At 33.8% G+C, this 20225-nt stretch overlaps 1 protein-coding gene, 1 long non-coding RNA gene and 1 pseudogene across 5 annotated transcripts; 2 read left to right on the forward strand and 1 right to left on the reverse strand.

Annotated features, from left to right (window-relative positions):
* Positions 1-217: 217 nt before the first annotated feature.
* Positions 218-3767, forward strand: LOC145621309 (uncharacterized). Of its 3 annotated transcripts, none has more exons than XR_014108382.1 (4): positions 218-446; positions 2306-2388; positions 2477-2600; positions 3686-3767. It is a non-coding gene; the product is annotated as an uncharacterized LOC145621309 (long non-coding RNA). The 3 variants fall into 3 exon arrangements; XR_014108381.1 differs by having other exon boundaries at positions 3689-3767; XR_014108383.1 differs by lacking the exon at positions 2306-2388 and having other exon boundaries at positions 3689-3767.
* Positions 3768-10717: 6950 nt separating this feature from the next.
* Positions 10718-14048, forward strand: LOC145619521 (cytochrome P450 98A2-like). Its single transcript, XM_081674231.1, has 3 exons — positions 10718-11405; positions 12031-12449; positions 13230-14048. The coding sequence occupies exons 1-3, from the start codon at positions 10841-10843 to the stop codon at positions 13872-13874; spliced, it is 1629 nt and encodes a 542-aa protein (XP_081530357.1). The 5' UTR covers positions 10718-10840; the 3' UTR covers positions 13875-14048.
* A 2385-nt stretch (positions 14049-16433) lies between these two features.
* LOC145621349 (glyoxylate/hydroxypyruvate reductase HPR3-like) lies at positions 16434-19899 on the reverse strand (annotated as a pseudogene). Its single transcript, XR_014108396.1, has 2 exons — positions 19354-19899; positions 16434-17143 (listed from the first exon to the last, which is right to left on the reverse strand). The product of XR_014108396.1 is annotated as a glyoxylate/hydroxypyruvate reductase HPR3-like (transcript).
* Positions 19900-20225: the final 326 nt, after the last annotated feature.

A 20225-nucleotide genomic window follows, 5' to 3' on the forward strand; every position in this document is an offset into this window, starting at 1 on the left:
GTTAATTATTTTGAAACCATTTTTGTAAGAAAATTTGCAACTACTACCGCAACTAACATAGTAATTGCTACCACTGTTTATGAAATTTAATAGTAAAAAAAGAAATACAAAAAAAAACCTTAGTACAATAACTTGTTGCTGCCAAAAAAAAACAAGAACTATCATACCTACACTACATTCTCTTCTTGACTTCTTTATTCCTCAAAAAACATACTGTATCAAATTTACCCTAATAACATCGCTTGAAAATATCAAATTTCCCCAATTTTGTGCGCTGAATCTCTACGACCTCTTTCAATATTAATCCTGAATCTTTAATTGAAGAACCCCAAACATTGAATTTGTTGCCCTTTTGCTGAACTTGCCCTTAAAATTTGCTTAATTCTTCAAGTTTATTTGTGAATTTCAATCGACCCATACAATTTTCCGAATTTCCTCATCCTTAGGTAAGGTTTTTCTCACTAATTTTTTAGTTTTGCTGATTTCCCCTTTTAATTTTGCATAATATGTATCTGCTTTGCTATAATCCATACGATTTATTAAATGTTTTGGATTTTGTCAATTTCTCATTACTATGTGTTTAATTATTTCGTCAATTTCGATTTGGTTTTGCCTAATCAATCGACTATTTTTTCTATTTAATCTATAAGTGAAGCTATAATTCCATTATATGTTATCTGTATGTAAGAACACTTGAAGAACTCCCTGTCAAAAAGAAATAGGCCGAGAAAAACACTTTAATTAGGTATCTTGTTTAATTTATGAGTTGTTGATTAATGTATTTGATTGTTTATAATGAGTGCTAAGTAATATATGACCTGCTTCTATATGTTTCAGATTTTTTAAAAATCTGATAGTTTTAGGATTTTGATTTTCACTGCTTTAAATTACCTTGATGTTATATGGGTAATTTGTTTGATTTTATAATGTTAGAATCTTTCTGGCTTGGTGTTTTAAAGTTTTTTGTAGTGATGAAATTGAACTGTAAGCAGTTATAATATACCTGTACAAAATCTGTTCATATAATTCAATTAATGTGTCTAATAAACTTGTATCCAAGGTCTAAGGCTTAGTTGTTGGGGTGGGGGTTTTAGATGACTGAAAAACTGAATAGGCTACAGCTATGTGAGTAAAATGTATAAAAAAAGCTAAGAATTTATATAAACCTTCAAGGAAAACAATTCTTGCGCTTAGAACATGTTTATAAGATTTTCCAGTTGTACCACTTGACAAAGACTGAATTAAAACCCCATAAAATATTTTTAGTTATTTTTTATAATATTTTTCCTTATTACTAGATATCCATTTCTAACTATTGCAACTGGAATCGCCTCAAAATTCGAATCCAATTGGTGCAGTTTATTCTTGCAATCTGACCCACATGTAGAACTCGAAAACTGAGTTTTAGATATATCCTTGTATATGAAGCACCTGGAATTTATGGCTTATCTTTTGTTAATTGGTATAATTTTGTAGAACCCTCAAAAAGTGAACCTTAGAGGGGCCTAAGATATAATCTACTTCTAAGCAACACAACCTTACTAACTTCACTTATCCATCTCATATGCAGCTGCATATTTTGATGTATGTAGTTTCCGCTGGTCTGAAGTTTTGTTCTCTGATTTGGTAAAACTTATTGAGTTGTATCTATATCATAGTTTTGTTGTGCTTGTTTCACTAGAAGCATATGCAAATCATGGATATCATACACAGATGCATTAAGTTTAGATGTATACTATATATAACAATTATTGTTTCATTTTTTGTTTCGATTAAGTTTCTTTTTTGATTTCTCTCTATTTATGTTGTCCCACCTAATGAAGATTGAACACTTCTTTTTTTAATGTTTCAAAAATAACGAAAAAGGATTGTGTATACAGTATATGACTTCATTTAAGCTACTTTGAATTATAATTATCTGATAATTGTATCTATTATATGTTTAATTCAGTATATGTAGTTGTGCGTAGCATAAATTAGTTGTACTGGGCATATCAGGTTAGGAGCTCTTGATGTGCATATTGATGATGAATTACCAGAACATGAATAATATGAAACGATATCTAGAATACGGTTTCCTTAACAGGTGTATGATTCATATAGAGAAGTAGCAAACATATAGAGGAGTGTAAACTAGACCTCAATACTCAAATCATTGTCTGCCTACTCTTTAATCAAAACTCAAATCATTAGGCACTAGGGTGAGTGTAGCTCACTACTCTTTAATCAAAATTCAAATCATTTACTGCCTACTCTCTCACCTCTCTTTGATTATATATTACAATTCCCAAAAGTGATTTTCCAGGATTGTCTTGCTCCACTAAGGTGTGTTGCGGGTTGTTGTTGTGTCTTGCTGGGGTTGGTAGCTGCTGCACCTGATGGGTTATGGTGGGTTATATTCATTTATGTACTATATTTGTTATTTTAGTAGCTTATTATCATTTTTTATGCTTGTTCTTAATCTTTCTTGCATCAGGTTTGTTAACTACACTGTTAGCGGAAATATCTCGAAATCCTGGAAGGCACACTATAACCATCCATACATGAATTGGGCCGAGGTGCCACTTATGGTTAAGGATCATTGGTTAACTAAGTTTTAGGTATGTTTATAATTGAGACATTTTCTTGTATTCGTTGCTCTTAAACTAGTGAAGCTATATGTCTGAATATTAGCTTTGAGTCTCTAATTTTTTGTGGAAAGCATTTCATATTAGAGCGGAGTTCCATTTCCTACGTTCTGAGATAATTAGATCACTGACCTCTTAAAAGTGCATCCATTATCTGTTGTTACGTTAATCTATTGGTTGGATAATCTGTTATGTTTTTTTTAAGCAAGTTTTATCTGGATGATACAATCCTGTCACTGGAATCAGATTTTCAAGCATGAGTAATCACATATTCTTTATTCAACAGAGGCACTCTGAAATTACATAGACATTATCTATGCGTTCATGTAACGAACTAGAGTTACTAGACTATATTACTCACCAGAAAATAAGACAACAAGCAACAAAGATGCAAACTTTAAAGAAATTAGAAACTCAGAGAGAAGTGATGTGTTTCGTTGAAGCGGAAACTCATACTATAGGGTCACTTCAGGCCAGCAGTCTCTAAGGCATTGACTTGGTGGGTTGCTGTCACTTGTTTGTGCTGCTGTGATTTTATGGGCTGCTGTCACTTGGTGTGATGTGATGTATTACTGCTTCTTTGTTCATTTTTCCCCTCCTTTATGTGATCGGTCTACATGGCATTATGCTCTGTTATTAGACAGTACTTATAGTGTCTCTAAACTATCCTTTATTCTGTAATGAAATGCTACTATTTTAACTCGATTTCTTACAACTAAAGAAATAGCAAAAAAAATAACAGTAAAGAAAATGAGGGAAGATTGGCTGGTTTTTGTAAAATAAATCAGAAATATAAGTAGAAAATAAGGGAAGTTGGATTGGTTTTTGTAAAATAAATCAGATGAACAGTAAAAGATACAATTACCACATAACACCTAACTAAGCCAATCCCTACTCCCCCTTTTTATATGTACATAACTCATTACATTCAGCAAAAAAAGTTAATGTTTGAGATATTTTAGATTGTTTATTTGTTTTTGTGTTTGAGTTGGAGGATGAGAAAAATTGGCCAGCGTTAATCAAATGATTAATGTGGTATGGCATGATGTGAATTGAAGCAGGTTTTGAAGCCATACCCTATTGGAGGGAATTGTTCAATTTACAAAGGAGACTTTGCCGAAATTTTTACTAATAATTGATGACATTAGTATTATTATAAGTGTTTCATTTTTTATATGCATTAGGTCTTTTAAGTTTTAACAATTGAGACCATAGTTTTAATACATTTCTTAATGCAGGGAGAATATATGGTAAAACTTGAGGAATACAAGAACAAAGGAATTGAGATTAGCTCAGACAAAGTCTACTTAGAGGTTGTCGGTGGGCAAAAGAACGGAAAAGTTTACGGTTTAGGGAGCGCTTAACAAATGTACTTCAAGAACGACCCTACTTCTCACCCTACTACCTCATCTTCCATTCCTGCCATGATTTCTCAACTAAGCTCTCAAGTTGAAGAATTAAAGAAGATAGTGGAAGAAAACCATGACAAGGTAGAAGAAAGCAAAAAATGACGGCATAAAGTTTATATGCCAAGGAAATTGCTGAAAGTCATGAGATAGAAAAGGCAAAATGGATGAAGGAAAAAATGGCTATGCACAAAAATTGAAGGATATGAAAACACTTGTCTAACATTATTGTCCTACTAAGCCTCCTACACCTACTGTCACCTCATCTCATGATACAACTATGTGATTTTTATTTTCTTGGTGATTTTTGAAATAATTAGTCATATGGTTTAGACTATTTTTTTGATACAAAGTTAATATTTTGGATATTTGAATAAAATTGACATTTTGGTTATCTGAATTTATGCTTTGGGGTTTTTATTTTATTTATTTATTTATTTATTGTGATTGATATTTGTTGTCGCTAAACTGTGGTCTCCAAATCGCAAAAAATTTAGCGACTGCAGATTTATTTTATAGACTGATTGGTTAGTTGCAAAATAATTGGTCTCATTGTCTCTGACCTGACACAAAAAATTAGTATCGTAGTCGCTAATTCGTCGCAAAATAAATTCATCATCGTAGTCGCAAAATTTCAGTCTAGTAGTCGCTAATCCGTCACAAAATATTGGTCTCTGTAGTCTTTAAACCTTGGTATCCGTAGTCGCTAATTCGTCGCAAATGTTTTACGACAGACAGTGATTTAGTTGCTAAAATTTTAAAGTTAGTTGCTAAATGTTAGTTGCAAAGTCGTTGCAAATCTGTCGCTAAATTTGCGACTATCAAAAAATTAGTCGCAAAAATGGATTTGCGACGAGGTCTTTAGTGATAAGCCAAAGTAGTTGCAAATCCGTCGCAAATCGATTTTTGCGACGGATTTGCGACTACTTTGGCCATTGCTAATTCACCTTTTTCTTGTAGTGTAAGAGTCTAGGAAAAAAACCAAGGGAGTCATCTTTCTTAATGACTCCACCATGACAAACTGTATACTGAAATACTATTTCTCCTCCTGCAACAACTATACCAACAAAGAGTGCAAGAAAATGGAGGACTTTAATACCCCTATTATTTTAATAATCTACTATATATTTTATAGAGAAAAGTTTGATTATGTTTTACTTTCTTTCAAATTTACAAGTTATTTTTTTTTATTGTAAGTTTCGGGACGAAACTTGTTTTAAGGAGGGTAGATTGTAATACCCGAATATTTTAAGATTTTATCAGATATATTTTATGACTTAAATAATATATTTTAAATTATTTTATGAATCTTATTTTATACTCTATTTTTGTTATCCTATACATTATAAATTATCTTATATATATATATATATATATATATATATATATATATATATATATATATATATATATATATATATATATATATATATATATATATATATATATATATATATATATATATATATATATATATATATATCTCCGTATGTGCAGCCGTGTTTTACCTTCTCTAAAACTCTAATCTTTGACCTCTGCAAACTTGTTTCCACTAGTTTAAGGGCGTGTTCGGCAAAATATAACTGTGAAGGTAGCTGTAGCTGTGAAGGCAGCTGTTAGCTGTGTAGGTAGGTGTTAGCTGTCAACAAGCTGTTAGCTGTGAAGATAAATAATTTAGATATGAGTGTCGGTAAAGTAGCGGTTGACTAGCTGTTACATATAAAAATCAATATTTTATTTTTAAAACTATAGATTAAATTTTCAACAGCTTCCTCAAAAGCTACCTCTAATTTCAAAAGCTAATTTTTCTAACTTTTCACAAAAGCTACCTCCACCACTAAAAGCTACCCTAACCACTACCTTACCAAACACTCACATTTTTTGTTAAGTAGTGGTTTGGCTAAGTCAAACCACTAAAATCTACCTAAAAGCTACTCCGAAGCTAGCGCCGAACACGCCCTAATAATTGTCTTATGCTCAAACTTCATCAATTCCCTTCTCAATATAAATATCATGCGGCAATCCATGATCATCATTTGATCAAACCAATTACTTTTTATTGCAAAGTGTTTGGAGTCGTGCGCATAAACTGTGATCAAGCAATCAAGAAGTTCCTTTTATATTTGGTCAGTTATTTCCGAAAGGTAATCACACTGTATCAATTTGGAGATGTTTGATTAATTTGATTGTATTATTTTATGTGTAATCACACTAGAATTTTCATTGAGATGTTTGTTCTATATTTTGTACGGTTATGTGTTAATTTTACGATTTGTATAATTAAGTTTCGTATATGTATTTGTTAATATGTCGTAATATGTGATTAAATTGTCTTATTATTGTATTGTATTATTGATTGTGTTATAAGTTCTAGGGTTTCTTATGTTGTTTCTATAGGGAGTATTGTTTTATCCAGGTTTTAGGATTATTAATACAGAGTATTATTTTTGGGTTGAGATTTGATTATTTTGGGTGCTAGTATTATTACCCTAAGAGTTGAGATATTTATAAATCGAATTGTTATGTTATTTGGGAATCTGTGCCATTGTTGAGATATAATCTATTAGTTTGTGAATGATTATTTGATCAAGTATGAGATCAAAAGGTTGAGAAATTATTATTTTGTTCTTGGTTTGAGGCTCGGCGTTATAGACCTTAGTCCTTGGCATGTTGGTAAGGAGATGATAATCATGAGTTAAGAATGAGGTACAATCTTTATTATTTATTTTTTTTAATGGTCCCCTACAGTGGGAATTGACCCGTATGTGGTCCGGTTTATGGTGTTACTCTGGTTATTGAGAGTATTCAAGTTTTTATACTTGTTGGTTTGTTATTCGAATTACCCATGTCCAAGGCTAGGTATAGAAAAAAGAGCATGGCACACTTATGGGATATATGAGTTAATTGAGTATAGATTCGTATTATTATTCGAGGTTGAGTTGACAAATGTTATTTTCAGAGTACAATGTGTAATGTAGATTTGAACTACATTTTAAAGTGAGCTACTATATTAATTAATTTATTATTTATCATAATATCTTGATAAGTGGTGATTACTCAGCTTTTTGCTGACGTGTGTGTTGTTTTGTTGTGCTACTTGTGTTTGCGGCCATGTCTTTTTCATATGGTGGCCCTGCGACGATCTATTTTGGAATTTGTCCTTAATGGTGAGCAGTCAAGATTTTCTAAACAGGTTAATGAAGTGATCGTAGCTAAAGGAGCTCAAGTGTTTCGATTAGTATGTTATAACGAGTTTGTGAAGTTGTAAAAATAGCTCACTTAGATTTACTGGGTTGTAATTATTGAGATTTTTGTAAGCCTTAACACTCGACAGGTTGTGAGTGTGGCGGTAATACCTTCGATTTAGGTGTATGCTTCTGCAATTTTATTTAAAGATCGTTAATTTTCCTTTAATTCTTGTTTATTATTAATTAGTAAATCGGGGGTGTTACAAGGACTTTGCTCACCCCAAACGTTAAAGATGGGGAGCCTCTTTCTAGATTTCGATTAACAGTGATGACTGACTTTGTCATCACAAAGACTAACAATATAATGGGATGAAAGTAACTGAATGAATACTTATATCATCCCACAACCAAGACACAACAGGATAAGCCAAAATACCTTCCCCCTCAACAACCCCTTCCTCCTGCAAACTCCAAATGTAGGGTAACCCTTCCCTCTGCACAAACAACCACACCACTCCCTGGAAGACCAAACCAAGAAAGCTCTTAAAACTACCAACAAAGGAAGCCGGTAATTCAATTCGAGAGCTCTTATTACGTACCCGAATTCTTGAAACTCCCCCAGGGAACCTAAGTCATACCCCAAGAAGGCAATTAAAGGTACCATCAATCTAACAAACAAGATTGTAAACAATCTTGCATCCCCTAAGGGCAAAACTCGCCAGCAAGATTCCAAAAACAACACTCCTTCAACCTCCATAACTAGAGCTACCATAAGTAAAACCAACCCAAGACATAAAGCCAGAGCAATAGCAGGGCCGTTATTGAAAGTCGAAAACAAGAACACAAAAAAAAACTACCATATCTAAGGAAAACATAATTTAACATAACCAAACTAAGAACAACAACTACAACTACTAGCCAAAGCAAAAAAAAAAAAAAAAAAAAAAAAAAAAAAAAAAAAAAAAAAAAGGCTAGTGAGTCAAGTAGAAGAAGATTTATAGAAAAACCTCACCGTCCAACTAAGAACCAACCACTAAGATCAGCCGTCAAAGGCCAACACAAGAAGAACCGCCTCACCTAAAACCCTCGAATTAAGGGAGGAAAACCCTAACGTTAACTTCACCTTTACCGCCGGGAAAATGGTTGATGAAATTCGTTTCGACGGCGGCGTTTAGACTAGCCTTGGCTTCTTGTTTTGTTGGTTAATTGCAAAACAAACACTAACGACGGCCACACCAGAATACTCAAATAAACCTCAAAGAAATTGACGGAGCGATTTGCCTTGTTTCTTTGTTGAAATACTAAAAGGAAAGCAAAAAATAAACACAAGCTAAATAAAACAAGGCTCGCCGACGATGGCAAGGATAAAGACGCCGATTGCTGGCGAGCAAGGCTTGAGAAAAGAAGGAAGCGGTGGAGGCGGTGATTTAATAAGGATGGGGTTAGAGAGAGAAAGTAATAGAATTTGTAATGTAAATGTCTTGTAAAAAATTTAGTTATTGTAATTCAAATATTTGTTATTTTAATTAATACTACGTATAATGTTATTGGTAAGTTGTTTAATTTGTTGTTTTATTTATTTTGTACTCCGTATAAAATATTATTATTATATATAATAATAATAATAACAATAATTTGTACTATAATAGTAATAATATTATTATTATTATAATTATTATTATTATTACTACTATTATTATTATTAGCTATAGAGCGCCTTTCCTAAGATGACAGCTCTCTTTTCCTTGTTTTTTATTCACTTTGTACCTTAAATATGAAGCGCCCAATAGATATAGAACGCCTTAAAGAGGTGTTCTGTAGGCTTTATAGGGTACCCCATCTGAAGAACACCTTTGAGGTGTTCTTATATATATATATATATATATATATATATATATATATATATATATATATATATATATATATATATATATATATATATATATATATATATATATATATCTTGTTTTAAGCTATCTATATTCATGTTTTTGTAGTAGTGTGGGTAAGTTTTTGACACCCCGGATAATTAATTTATAAAATTGATTCAATGGTAACGTTATTAGTTCAGTTTTTTTAAAAGAATATGAACTATGGTTAATATTTTAAAAGGAAGGGAAAAAACATATCCCTAAAATACCCCTTTTTAACAAAAACCCGCCACAACACTCCTTCCCCTCGCCACCCCTGCTCGCCTAGCTCTAGGCCGGCGCCGATCGCTACTACCAAGATCCCATCCCCGGCGCCAAACTGAACCCCTCTCCCTGGATGCCGCGAACCTTAAACCTCCCTATTCCTACCGTCGCAGTCATTTCCTCTCTCTTCCACGACGCCGCTAACACCACCAACACCAATGTACACCATCTCAAATTAGAGAAATGTGCGATAAATTTGTGGATTAGTCTTTGTTTTTGTTTAATTGCAGATGTATCTTCATCACCTAGAAATGAGATTGGGGCTAGCTTTTGATTAGTAGAACATTTAAATATAGTGATTATTGGACCTAACTTTCAAATTAGGAAGGTGAAATAAAAATTCACAAGTGACTGGAGGCATAGATTGAAGGTGACTGGAAGGGGGGTTATGGTCGACGGTATTTAGCTAGGGTTTCGATCGGTAAGTGGCGCCTGGGGTGGCTGTCAATGGATCAGAGGTCGAGGCTGCTTAATTGGAGGTTACGGTTAGGGATTTTATGGGTTTTGTGTGGGGAATCCGGGAGGGAGGAAAGGGAGACGTCACTACAGGGGTAGGGAATTGGCGCCGGTGTCGGCCATCGGGGGAGGGTGGTCTGGGAGTGGTCGGCGCTGGGGGCAGGTGGATCAGGTTTGGGCGTTGGGCAAGGTGGAGGATTGGAGTGGTCTGGTAGGTTATTTTTTTGTTCTTTTTCATTGTTAAAAAAAATAAAGGAAAATCTTATTTTCAAGGGTATATTAGTCAATTTGCCTTTTTGTCAACTATGGTTAGGCTTCTATTTGTAGATTAATTTTATTAATGTCACCATTAGATTAGTAATACAAATAGTTGATTACCAAAGATAATCTAATTTTTTTTGTAGTTTATCATTGAGGAAAATGAATTAAGAGCACCATTGACAACTTCCCTTTTCTTATTATTTTTTTTCTTCTCACATTCATTACTTCATAATAAATTATTAACTTCACTATCTTTCTTTTACAATTTTTAAACACTCTAACTGCCCCATTCAAGTCAACTAAATTGCTTAAAACTGGCTTAAAAAATGCCTAAAACTATGTTCAGATCAAAGTGTAATACTTAATAAATACCTCTGTTTCATATTTTTTTGCAACGATTAGACATTTTTTCTATATACTTTGTGTCAAATAGTTGCAAATCAAATGAAATGAAGGTAGTATTAAAAACACCGAAATAATTAACAAAGGAGATATTGCTACCCCCCACCCCCCCCCCCCCCACACACACACGAAAACGGAAAAAAAAAATAAAAAAAAAAAAGAAAAGAAAAGAAAAGAGAGGAAATACGTGGAATATAAGATTACCGAATATAATATAACAAAGAAAAAAAAAACGTGTACAATTCAAAGATAAGATATTTGGGGGTAAGATAGTGGCACACTAAATTACTAATACTCTTAAATATATGAACTACTCCAAATTATCAGAAACTAAAACTCCGCATTTATCTTTACTTATACACAAGCTATATCATCAATTTAAAATCATGGTTCTCTTTCTAACCATCTCATTATCTATTATTTTGATTGTTTTAGCTAATTATATCTTCCAGCGCTTCCGGTACAAGTTACCCCCCGGTCCAAAGCCGTGGCCGGTCATAGGTAACATTTACGACGTAAAGCCGGTCCGGTGTAGGTGCTTCCATGAATGGGCGCAAACCTACGGCCCTATAATCTCATTCAAGCTCGCGTCGGAGCTAAACATTGTGGTATCAAATGGTGAGCTAGCAAAGCAAGTTTTGAAGGAGCATGATCATGATTTGGCTAATAGGCATAGGTCAGCAGCAGGAAGAGTTACAAGAAATGATGTAGGATTTATTTGGGCTGATTATGGGCCTTATTATGTTAAGGTTCGGAAGGCAAGTACTATGGCGTTTTTTAACCCAAAGATTCTTAGAGCCCAAAGGCCCATTAGAGAGGATGAAGTCAACGCCATGATCGAGTCAATCTTTAACGATTGCGCTAATCCTGGTATGTATTAGCTCTAAACTACTTGGTATGACATTGTTTTGGTTAATTTTCGTGATTTATTCTTGACGTTTGTCGAAATAGCCAAAATATCTTTGTGGTTCAAAGAGTTTTGAGATATCTTGGTGCTTTGACTTATTTCCTAAATTGTCTTTCTTACGACACGCATTTTGTAAAGAATCTAGTACTCCTAATATGATGATTTCGACATAAGACAAGGTTGTTTTTTTTTTTTTTTTTTTTTTGACATTAGACATTAGACTAGTTTTTAACTACTTAAAAGAATTGATTATTTGATTTTCTATGGTCAACCCATGCTAAGAAAGTAAGAAGTATAATACAGGGTAAGTTTTTTTGTTTTAGTGTACTTAAAGTTAAAGTTAGGGACAGTGATGTAGATCGACTATTGTTGATTCCACATGAGTTGCTTCAAATATATATTATATCACAAATTAATTAATGGAAAAAGATCGACTATTACTCCAGTACATGATAGGGGCATTAATCTAGTTATCATATCTTATGGTGTTATTTTTTGAAAAATGACACAGCAAATAAAATCAGCAAAGGTAATAGTTGACATTTACATATACTAATAATTTGTTATGCTCGTTTCTTGTTCATGCAGTAAACAAAGGTAAGCCCCTCACCATACGAAAGTACCTAGAGATATTGTCATTCAACAATATTTCAAGGCTAACTTTCGGAAAGAGGCTTATAAATTCCAAAGGTGAGGTAGATTCCACAGGAATGGAATTAAAGAGTATAATAAACGGTCTAATGGTGAAATCTAAAAGGACGAACCTCGTCGCCGAGTACCTTCCATGGCTCCATTGGCTGTTGTCATCTCCCAACAAAGAAACTGTTGACGATAAATTTTTCAACGATCGAAAGGACCAATTCATTAGAGACATGATCAAAGAGCAAGCTGAAGGAAATTCCGAAAATACAGATGGTTCAACTACAAAGCAATACTTACTTGAAGCCTTGCTTGCCTTGAAGGATGCGTATCATCTAAGTGAAGACATTATATTTTCACTTTGTTGGGTATGTAGTCTTCCTTCATAACATTACATTATTTGAATTTTGAATATTTGGGGGAATTGGCAATTGGGGTGTCTCATTTACAATACTTCTTGGTGACAAAATAAATTTTAAGGGAGCACATTTAGATTACCAACTTTTATATGTGGCTGGCTGGCTTAGTATAATGCTTTGGGGGTTACTTTGCTACTGTTATTGAAGTTACTCGGTTATAGGGTTACTCGGATGATTTTGACCAGCCGCACACAAACTACATTATATTAAGATATGAGATTTAAATTTTTGTTTGCAAGAAAGTGGGTAAAAATGAAAATTGTATGAAGTGTATTAGTTTTCCAAATATGACGAAATTAAGTTGTACTTCCTCCGTCCCATATTATACTTCCTATATTCCTATTTTGACATCTCAAAATGTTATTCTTGTTTCTATGTTTGGATAGTATGTAAAGACCATTACACACTTTTTTTTTTTAACTCTATTTATACTTCTTAAACTTAACCTTGAATTTGACTCTTGCTTTGTACTTTTTTCCACTTTCTCTCTCTAACTTTTGTCTATAATTGTACTTTTCACCTTTTTTTTTATGTACGTATTCACTTTCTACTCTCTAACATTTGTCTATTATAGTACTTTTTACCTTAATTTATTTACTTCATTCCCTTTCTCATCCTATTTCTTATATATCGTGAAAAAACACAAATAAGAATTATATAGTAAGATGGAGCTGAGGGAGTATTATGTATATATATTATCTAATAATTTGCATTTTTGAATTTTAACAGGATATAATTATTGCTGGTTCAGATACAATTGCTGTCTCTACTGAATGGGCTTTGGCAGAGTTAATTCGAAATCCAAGAGTACAAAAGAAAGCCCAAGAAGAATTAGACAACATAATTGGGAGTGAACGAATCATGACCGAAGCAGACTTCTCTAACCTTCCCTACTTACAAGCAATAGCCAAGGAGTCCCTAAGACTTCACCCTCCAACCCCTCTAATGTTACCTCACAAGGCCAAGACCCATGTTAAAATTGGTGGGTATGATGTCCCTAAGGGCTCTGTTGTCCATGTAAATGTGTGGGCGTTAGGCCGTGATCCCAATGTCTGGGGTGATGTAAACGAGTTTCGACCTGAACGATTTTTGGAGGAGGATATAGATATAAAGGGTCATGATTTTCGTGTGCTACCGTTTGGGGCGGGGAGACGAAAATGCCCCGCGGCACAAGTTGGCATAACCATGGTTACATCAACCTTAGGTCATCTATTGCACCATTTCGATTGGAACCCACCAAACGGGGTTAGACGTGAGGACATTGACATTAGTGAGAAGCCAGGAGTTGCTGCCTACATGAGAACTCCGTTGGAAGCAATCCCAGTTCCAAGGCTACCTGCAAGCTTATATAAGAATTCATCCGTTGACATGTGATTCAAAGCATAGTCAAACTTCATTGACACATTTTCTCCAAAAGTAATATGTCATGAGTCATGACAAATACATATTCTTTAATATTCAATTGTCGTAATAATGCCTGTGTTTATGATCCATCAACTATTGTTTTGTTGCGTCAAATGAAAAATCAAGTAAATTTCATTATTTGTTCATGAGTGATTTCTCACAATCACTCTTAAATAAAAATAAATTCTTCAATTGTGTTGGTCTTAAAACAAACTCTCAATCTGCTGTCTACGTAGGATTGATTTTGAGTGTGTATTGCTTGAAACCGCTAACGACAATAGCGGTTCTTAAACAAGAACTGTCAATAACATTAAATTAGCGGTTTTAAAAAACATAAACTACACGTATTATCAAACTTGCAACAAAAACAAAAGTCTAGCTACAAACTGTGGACAAGCCACACCAACTATATCCTCCTTTAGAAGATTATTAATTTATTTTGATTGGAGACACATGGAAATAAAGAACTCTCTCTTCGTGAATGACCTCTATATTGACAAGTTGATCCACTATCCTATTCCCCTCCCTAAAACAATGAAACAAACTGAGAGAAAAATTAGTGAAATAGCTAGGTATGTAGGCAATGTAGCACATTTCCAAAGACGACTGATGATGACTTATCGGATTCCACTATGACCCTCTCACAGCCATGATATTTAATAACAAATGAAGTAAGTGGGTGTAGGCAGGGGCGAAGCCAGGTTTTTAAACTTGAGGGGATCGAAATTTATACTTTGTATTATTAAATAGTATTGTATTATTAATTATTAATTATTAACTAGCCTTCTGGCCCGTGCAATGCACGGATTATTCATATAAAATTGTATTGAGAGATAACTGAGGAAATATCAGTAAATCATTATAGATTATAATATGTAATCGGAAACATGATTTAAGAAATTAAAATTTTGGAACTTTAATTAAAAAAAAGAGGCTTAAATAGAAGGTGGAAATACTAAAATTAAAGAGAGGATAGGAAAAGGTTGAATAATTAAAGGGGAGAGAATAAGATGAAGAGATGAAGTATAGGTTTAATGAAAGAATTAAAAAAAAATGGTGTAATAAATAATTAATAGTGTAAGATGACATGTGGCACTATGGTTAGAAAAGTATAATAGAATGGATGGGGACATGTGTCTTTCTTAGTTTCTTGGTTATACTTTTTAAATACTAAGTATAGATAGATTATTTCATTGCAAAATTTTATGGTTGTGCACTATTAAAAGTTACCCTTTGATCGTATTTTTACTAATCCCTCCGTCTTTTTTTTATACATATAATTACATTTTGCTTGAGTTTGGTGGTCAATATTCAAAACCTTTGACTTTAGAACGACACAAATATAAACCTCTAAACCGTATCATGTATGTGAGTTGTTATTGGATTAACATGAAATAATGAATTGGTACGTAAAAATAAGAAGAGTTAATAATAATTTTTAAAAAAATGGAGTATTGGAAAAACTAATTAGATGAAAGATGTAAGGATAAAACGAAATATAGGAAAAATAAATGAATCAAAGAACTAATTAGATGAAAGATGTAAGGATAAAACGAAATATAGGAAAAATAAATGAATCAAAGAAAGGTATAAAAAAATGTGCAAAAAGAAATAAGTGGGGATCGAACTAGGATCTTTGCAGTGAAATACCACCCTCACAATTCTACAACCACTGAACTAAGATCACCACATAGATATACTTGTTAACATTTAATTTATATAGTAGTATTATAAGAGGGGGGGGGGGGGGGGGGGGGGCAGCTCTAACGACTACTGAAATTGGCGTTTGGGCCACGGGGGCCGGGCCTCCACCAGCCCCCCTGGCTCCGCCCCTGGGTGTAGGGAGACCTATCCATCGTATCTATTATATTGATAGTTAATTTATAGTTTAAAATATTTATTTATTTCTGTAACAAAATCCGAAACAATTCAAATGAACATATATTGATAAACGCGGGCCTGGGCCGCACCCGTAAATCAAGAGAGAGAGAGATCAAGATCAAAGGAGGTTCCATCCCAAAACCATATGACAATAGGAGTACCCCTTTAGCCTTATAAAGTGTTTATAATTCTTACTTATTCAACCAATGTAGGACACTTACATGTGGTGACACTTGAGAGGTTTATTCTTCAACACTCCCCCTCACATGTAAGGTCCCTTTAACTCAAGGATCACTTGATCCAATTCAATTTTGCCCAGCTTAATGTCATTAAAGGTCCCAAACCATAGGCCTAGCAATATACTTAAGCCATTAAAGGTCCTAAACTGTAGGCCTGGCTCTAATACCATGATAAACGCGGGCCTAGGCCGCACCCGTAAATCAAGAGAGAGAGAGTTCACTTCACAAGACCAAAGGAGGTTCCATCCCAAAACCATATGGCAATAGGAGGAGTAGCCCCTTAGTTTCAACCAATGTGGGACACTTACATGTGGTGACACTTGAGAGGTTTGTTCTTTAACATATATCAATATTATCAATAAAAAAAATAAAAAAAAAAGAAGAAGAAGATTGAAAAGCCCAATCATTGTGTTGGCCCAAATTGATGCTACTTTGAAATTGAGGGATTGCTCAAGTTATTAAAGCTTCCCTCTTGATTACAAGATATCGTAAGATTGATTCTCATATCCTTGCCCTAGTGGGCCTGTTGCACTATAAAAAACAACAACAAAACACAAATTGATGTTACTTAGATAAATATTATTGCTAATATAGTCTACTCCAATCTTACAGGAGTGATCAAGGTCTTGTTTGAATAGAAGGCTTTCAGATTTTCCATAACAATGTCTTCGACAGCCTTAAAGGATTGTGGAGTAAAGGCAGCTCGATGAGGAGATAAAACTACATTGTCTAAACCAAATAGCTCTTTCGAAATATTAGGCTCATACTCGAACACATCAAGACCAGCTCCTCCAATTTCGCCTTCCACCAAAGATTGCACCAATTTTTTTCGTTGATTAGAGCCCCTCGGCCAACATTAATGATGTACCCATCCTTTCCTAAAGCAGTCAATACCTTCTTGTCGATTATATGGTGAGTTTGTTCGGTCAACGAGCAACAAAGGATGAGAATGTCACTGTCGATGGCCAAGTCATAAACATTGGCATAGTAGGGAAAAGTAACAGAGGGTTTCTTCTCCCTAGTGTTGTATGCAATGGTACAACCAAATGATATAAGTCGATTTGCAACCAATGTTCCTATGCTTCCAAGGCCGACTATGCCTATTTGTTTTCCACGTATCTGTTATTGACATTAATCTAATTAATACTAGTATATACAAAATAAAACTAAAACACAAATTCTTATAAGTGGCTAGTCACATGGTGTGGCCACTTCACAATAAGGCAATTACTTAAATAATAAGGGGTTACGGTAATAAGCAAATGGGGTTACCTTGACGTATATAGGTTACTTAAATGAAAAAAGGGGTTACCCTCTTACATATTGGGAATCATTCTTTCAATATATAAAACAAAAAAGGACATTTTGTAAAAAACTACCTTATAAAACACTTTTTTGCGAGAAACTTCCTAATAAAAAAACGTTGTAAGAAACTACCTCATAAAAGGGTAAACATTGTAAGAGACTACCATTAATCGGAAAGTCACCGTTGACTTTCAAATTCCGGCGGTGACCACATCACGTGCCAATCACGTGACTTTTAATTCACCCTTTCCCTCCTTTTTTCTTAATTGGCACGTGACATGATCAACGCCGGAAAATAAAAGTTAACGATGATTTTTCGACCAAGGGTAGTCTTTTACAACATTTATCCTTTTATAAGGTAGTTTATTTCTTACAACATTTTTTTTATTAGGTGGTTTCTCGCAAAAAAAGTGCTTTATAAGGTAGTTATTCACAAAATGTCCAACAAAAAATAGGGTTTACTTGAATGAAAAAATTAAATGGGTTACATATTTCTAAATTAGTTGACACTATTCATATTATGATTTGGAGTTACTTTAAAGAATTGAGGTTACTCTTATGAACAAATAGGGTTACTCATATATATATAAATAATGATTATTCTTATAAATCAATGTGGCCATACCATGTGGCTAACCACATACAAGACTTACTCAAATATAATGATGCAACAAACGGTTTAGTATTTACCAAATTTGTTCAAGCTAATATTTTTTTTTTCAAGAATCAAGCTAGATAGTATTAAATGGCATAATATACTTCCTCCACTCTTTCTTTTAATTGATCCGCTTTAACTATTACACTATTTCATTACCCTTTATTTGACCGTACTTTTTACTGTTACACTATTTTACCTTTCGCTATAAAATAGAGCTATCATCATCGGAAGTGAATGTTCTAAAAGTAAAAGTAATAAAAATAAAACAAAATACCAATAATAAGCATATCATGAAAAAATATTAGTAATAACTAGACCTGGTTATTGGGCGGATATGGTCAAGGTCGTTGCGGACCGGGTCAAAGAGGGTCATATTTTATAGGGTCAATATTGGGTCGGGCCAATGCGGGTCGCGAGTTAATAGTAGGTCGATAATGGCCGGGCCAACAAAATATCAATTAAAATAAATATTGGACAAAACCATTATTAAATATATATGAATACCAATTTATCTATGTAATTATTTTTACATTATCTATTTTCTTTATAAATTAAATTAAAAAACAATTTGGCCCTGTATTAACCGTACCCAATAAAGACCCTGTCCATTAAGGCTCTGTGCATTAAATCCTTTAAGGTTGACCCTGACCCTATTATCATTGGGCTCACTGACAGATCTACTAAGGAACTAGGGGGGTCACGTGCTACCCCTGGTTTTTTAAAAAAGAAAACTTTTGTTTTAATATTAATTATTAAATTTTACAAAAGTAAATATTTTTATTATTGTCGCAGCGGTAGAATTGGGTTGATGGTGAGATATGACTGACAAGTTGCAAGTTCGATACGTCACACATTAACTTTTATTCTTTTGCTTTAGCCTACATATATTTACTTTTGTCTTATTCTATTTTTTTATTTTTTTAACCCCTTCCACTTTATCAATTATCTTAGAAACCAATTTCTTCTACCTTATAGATTAAGCAAGGCTAAATATAAATTATTTAGGGATGAATCGAACAATTGTGACACAAAGTATTAATAGTTACAAATTTACAATACCTCAATACCAAAGAGTTAAGTTATTTTTGTTTTTTGAATAAAAATATTTTTTATATTTTTTTTGGTTTAATTCTTACACACTTGTAAAAAAAATTCTAGACTCAAATTGTAAATTTTCGATATTTTTCATCTAAATCATTGCTTGAAGAAAGGTTACTTAAATTCTAATTAATAGAAATTTTAGTTTCTAGTATGGTGCTACCCCTACATGATATCTTGGATCCGCCACTAATTGGGCTACCCTATCCAATAACTAGCTCTAATAATAATGAATGCTATTAAAAATTAATTAATGAGGACCACTCACACTAGAGCCAAGAGAGAATTCCCCTGGTTGAGGCCAAATCCCAGCCCGAACTAATCGGTCGGCAGTAGAAACCTTACGAACCACATCAAGTAGAATTCCAACTGTATAATATGCGACATCGTTGGAGAATACATCACCAACGTTGGCAACAAGGATCCCTCGACGGCGGCATTCTGAAAGATCGATATGGTTGTAGCCTGCGCAAGCAACCACAACAAGCTCCAAAGAAGGAAGGCAATCTAAGGTGTCTTTCTTTAACGGAGATGCCCATATGCAGACAAGAGCACGTGCACCACTATCGTCGGACCTTAAGTAAAATTAGACGGCGGAGGAGTCAGTGCCCATGATGGCAACGGGGTCAAGGAGAGTGAAATGGGTGGCGAGGCGGTGGTGGAAGAAGCATGAAAAGGAGGGTAAACGGTGGATAACTACGAGGGGTTTTTCATTGATTTCTTCCATAAAGACTTGTATGAGAGTTTACGTTGTCTACCATTATTTATTCACTTTCTATGATTGTTACTCGTATATTTCGGATCGGATACCGGGACAATAGATGAGCTGAAATATTTGCTATGATTTTTGACAAAGCACAAACTTTTTGTACGGCATAAAATTGGAGCAATGAGGCATGAGTGACTCAACTGAGGCAAAATGTGGAATTCCACATTTTGCCTCTGAAAAGGTTCTGGAAAGTGTGTGGTCCCCCACTCCCACCCACACGTTTTGTTTATTAAATAAATAAAAAAAAACTTCCAAAAATTTTGAAAATATAACCTGTAAAAGAGGAGAGAGAAAACCAGTTACTTAAAAACCCATTGAAGGAGTGAGAGTGGGAGGCGAAAAAAAACCGCTAAGAAGTTGGCAGAGAAGAA

The sequence above is a fragment of the Chenopodium album genome, chromosome 27, assembly GCF_948465745.1.
Source record: "Chenopodium album chromosome 27, dcCheAlbu1.1, whole genome shotgun sequence".
Classification (NCBI taxonomy): Eukaryota; Viridiplantae; Streptophyta; class Magnoliopsida; order Caryophyllales; family Amaranthaceae; genus Chenopodium; species Chenopodium album.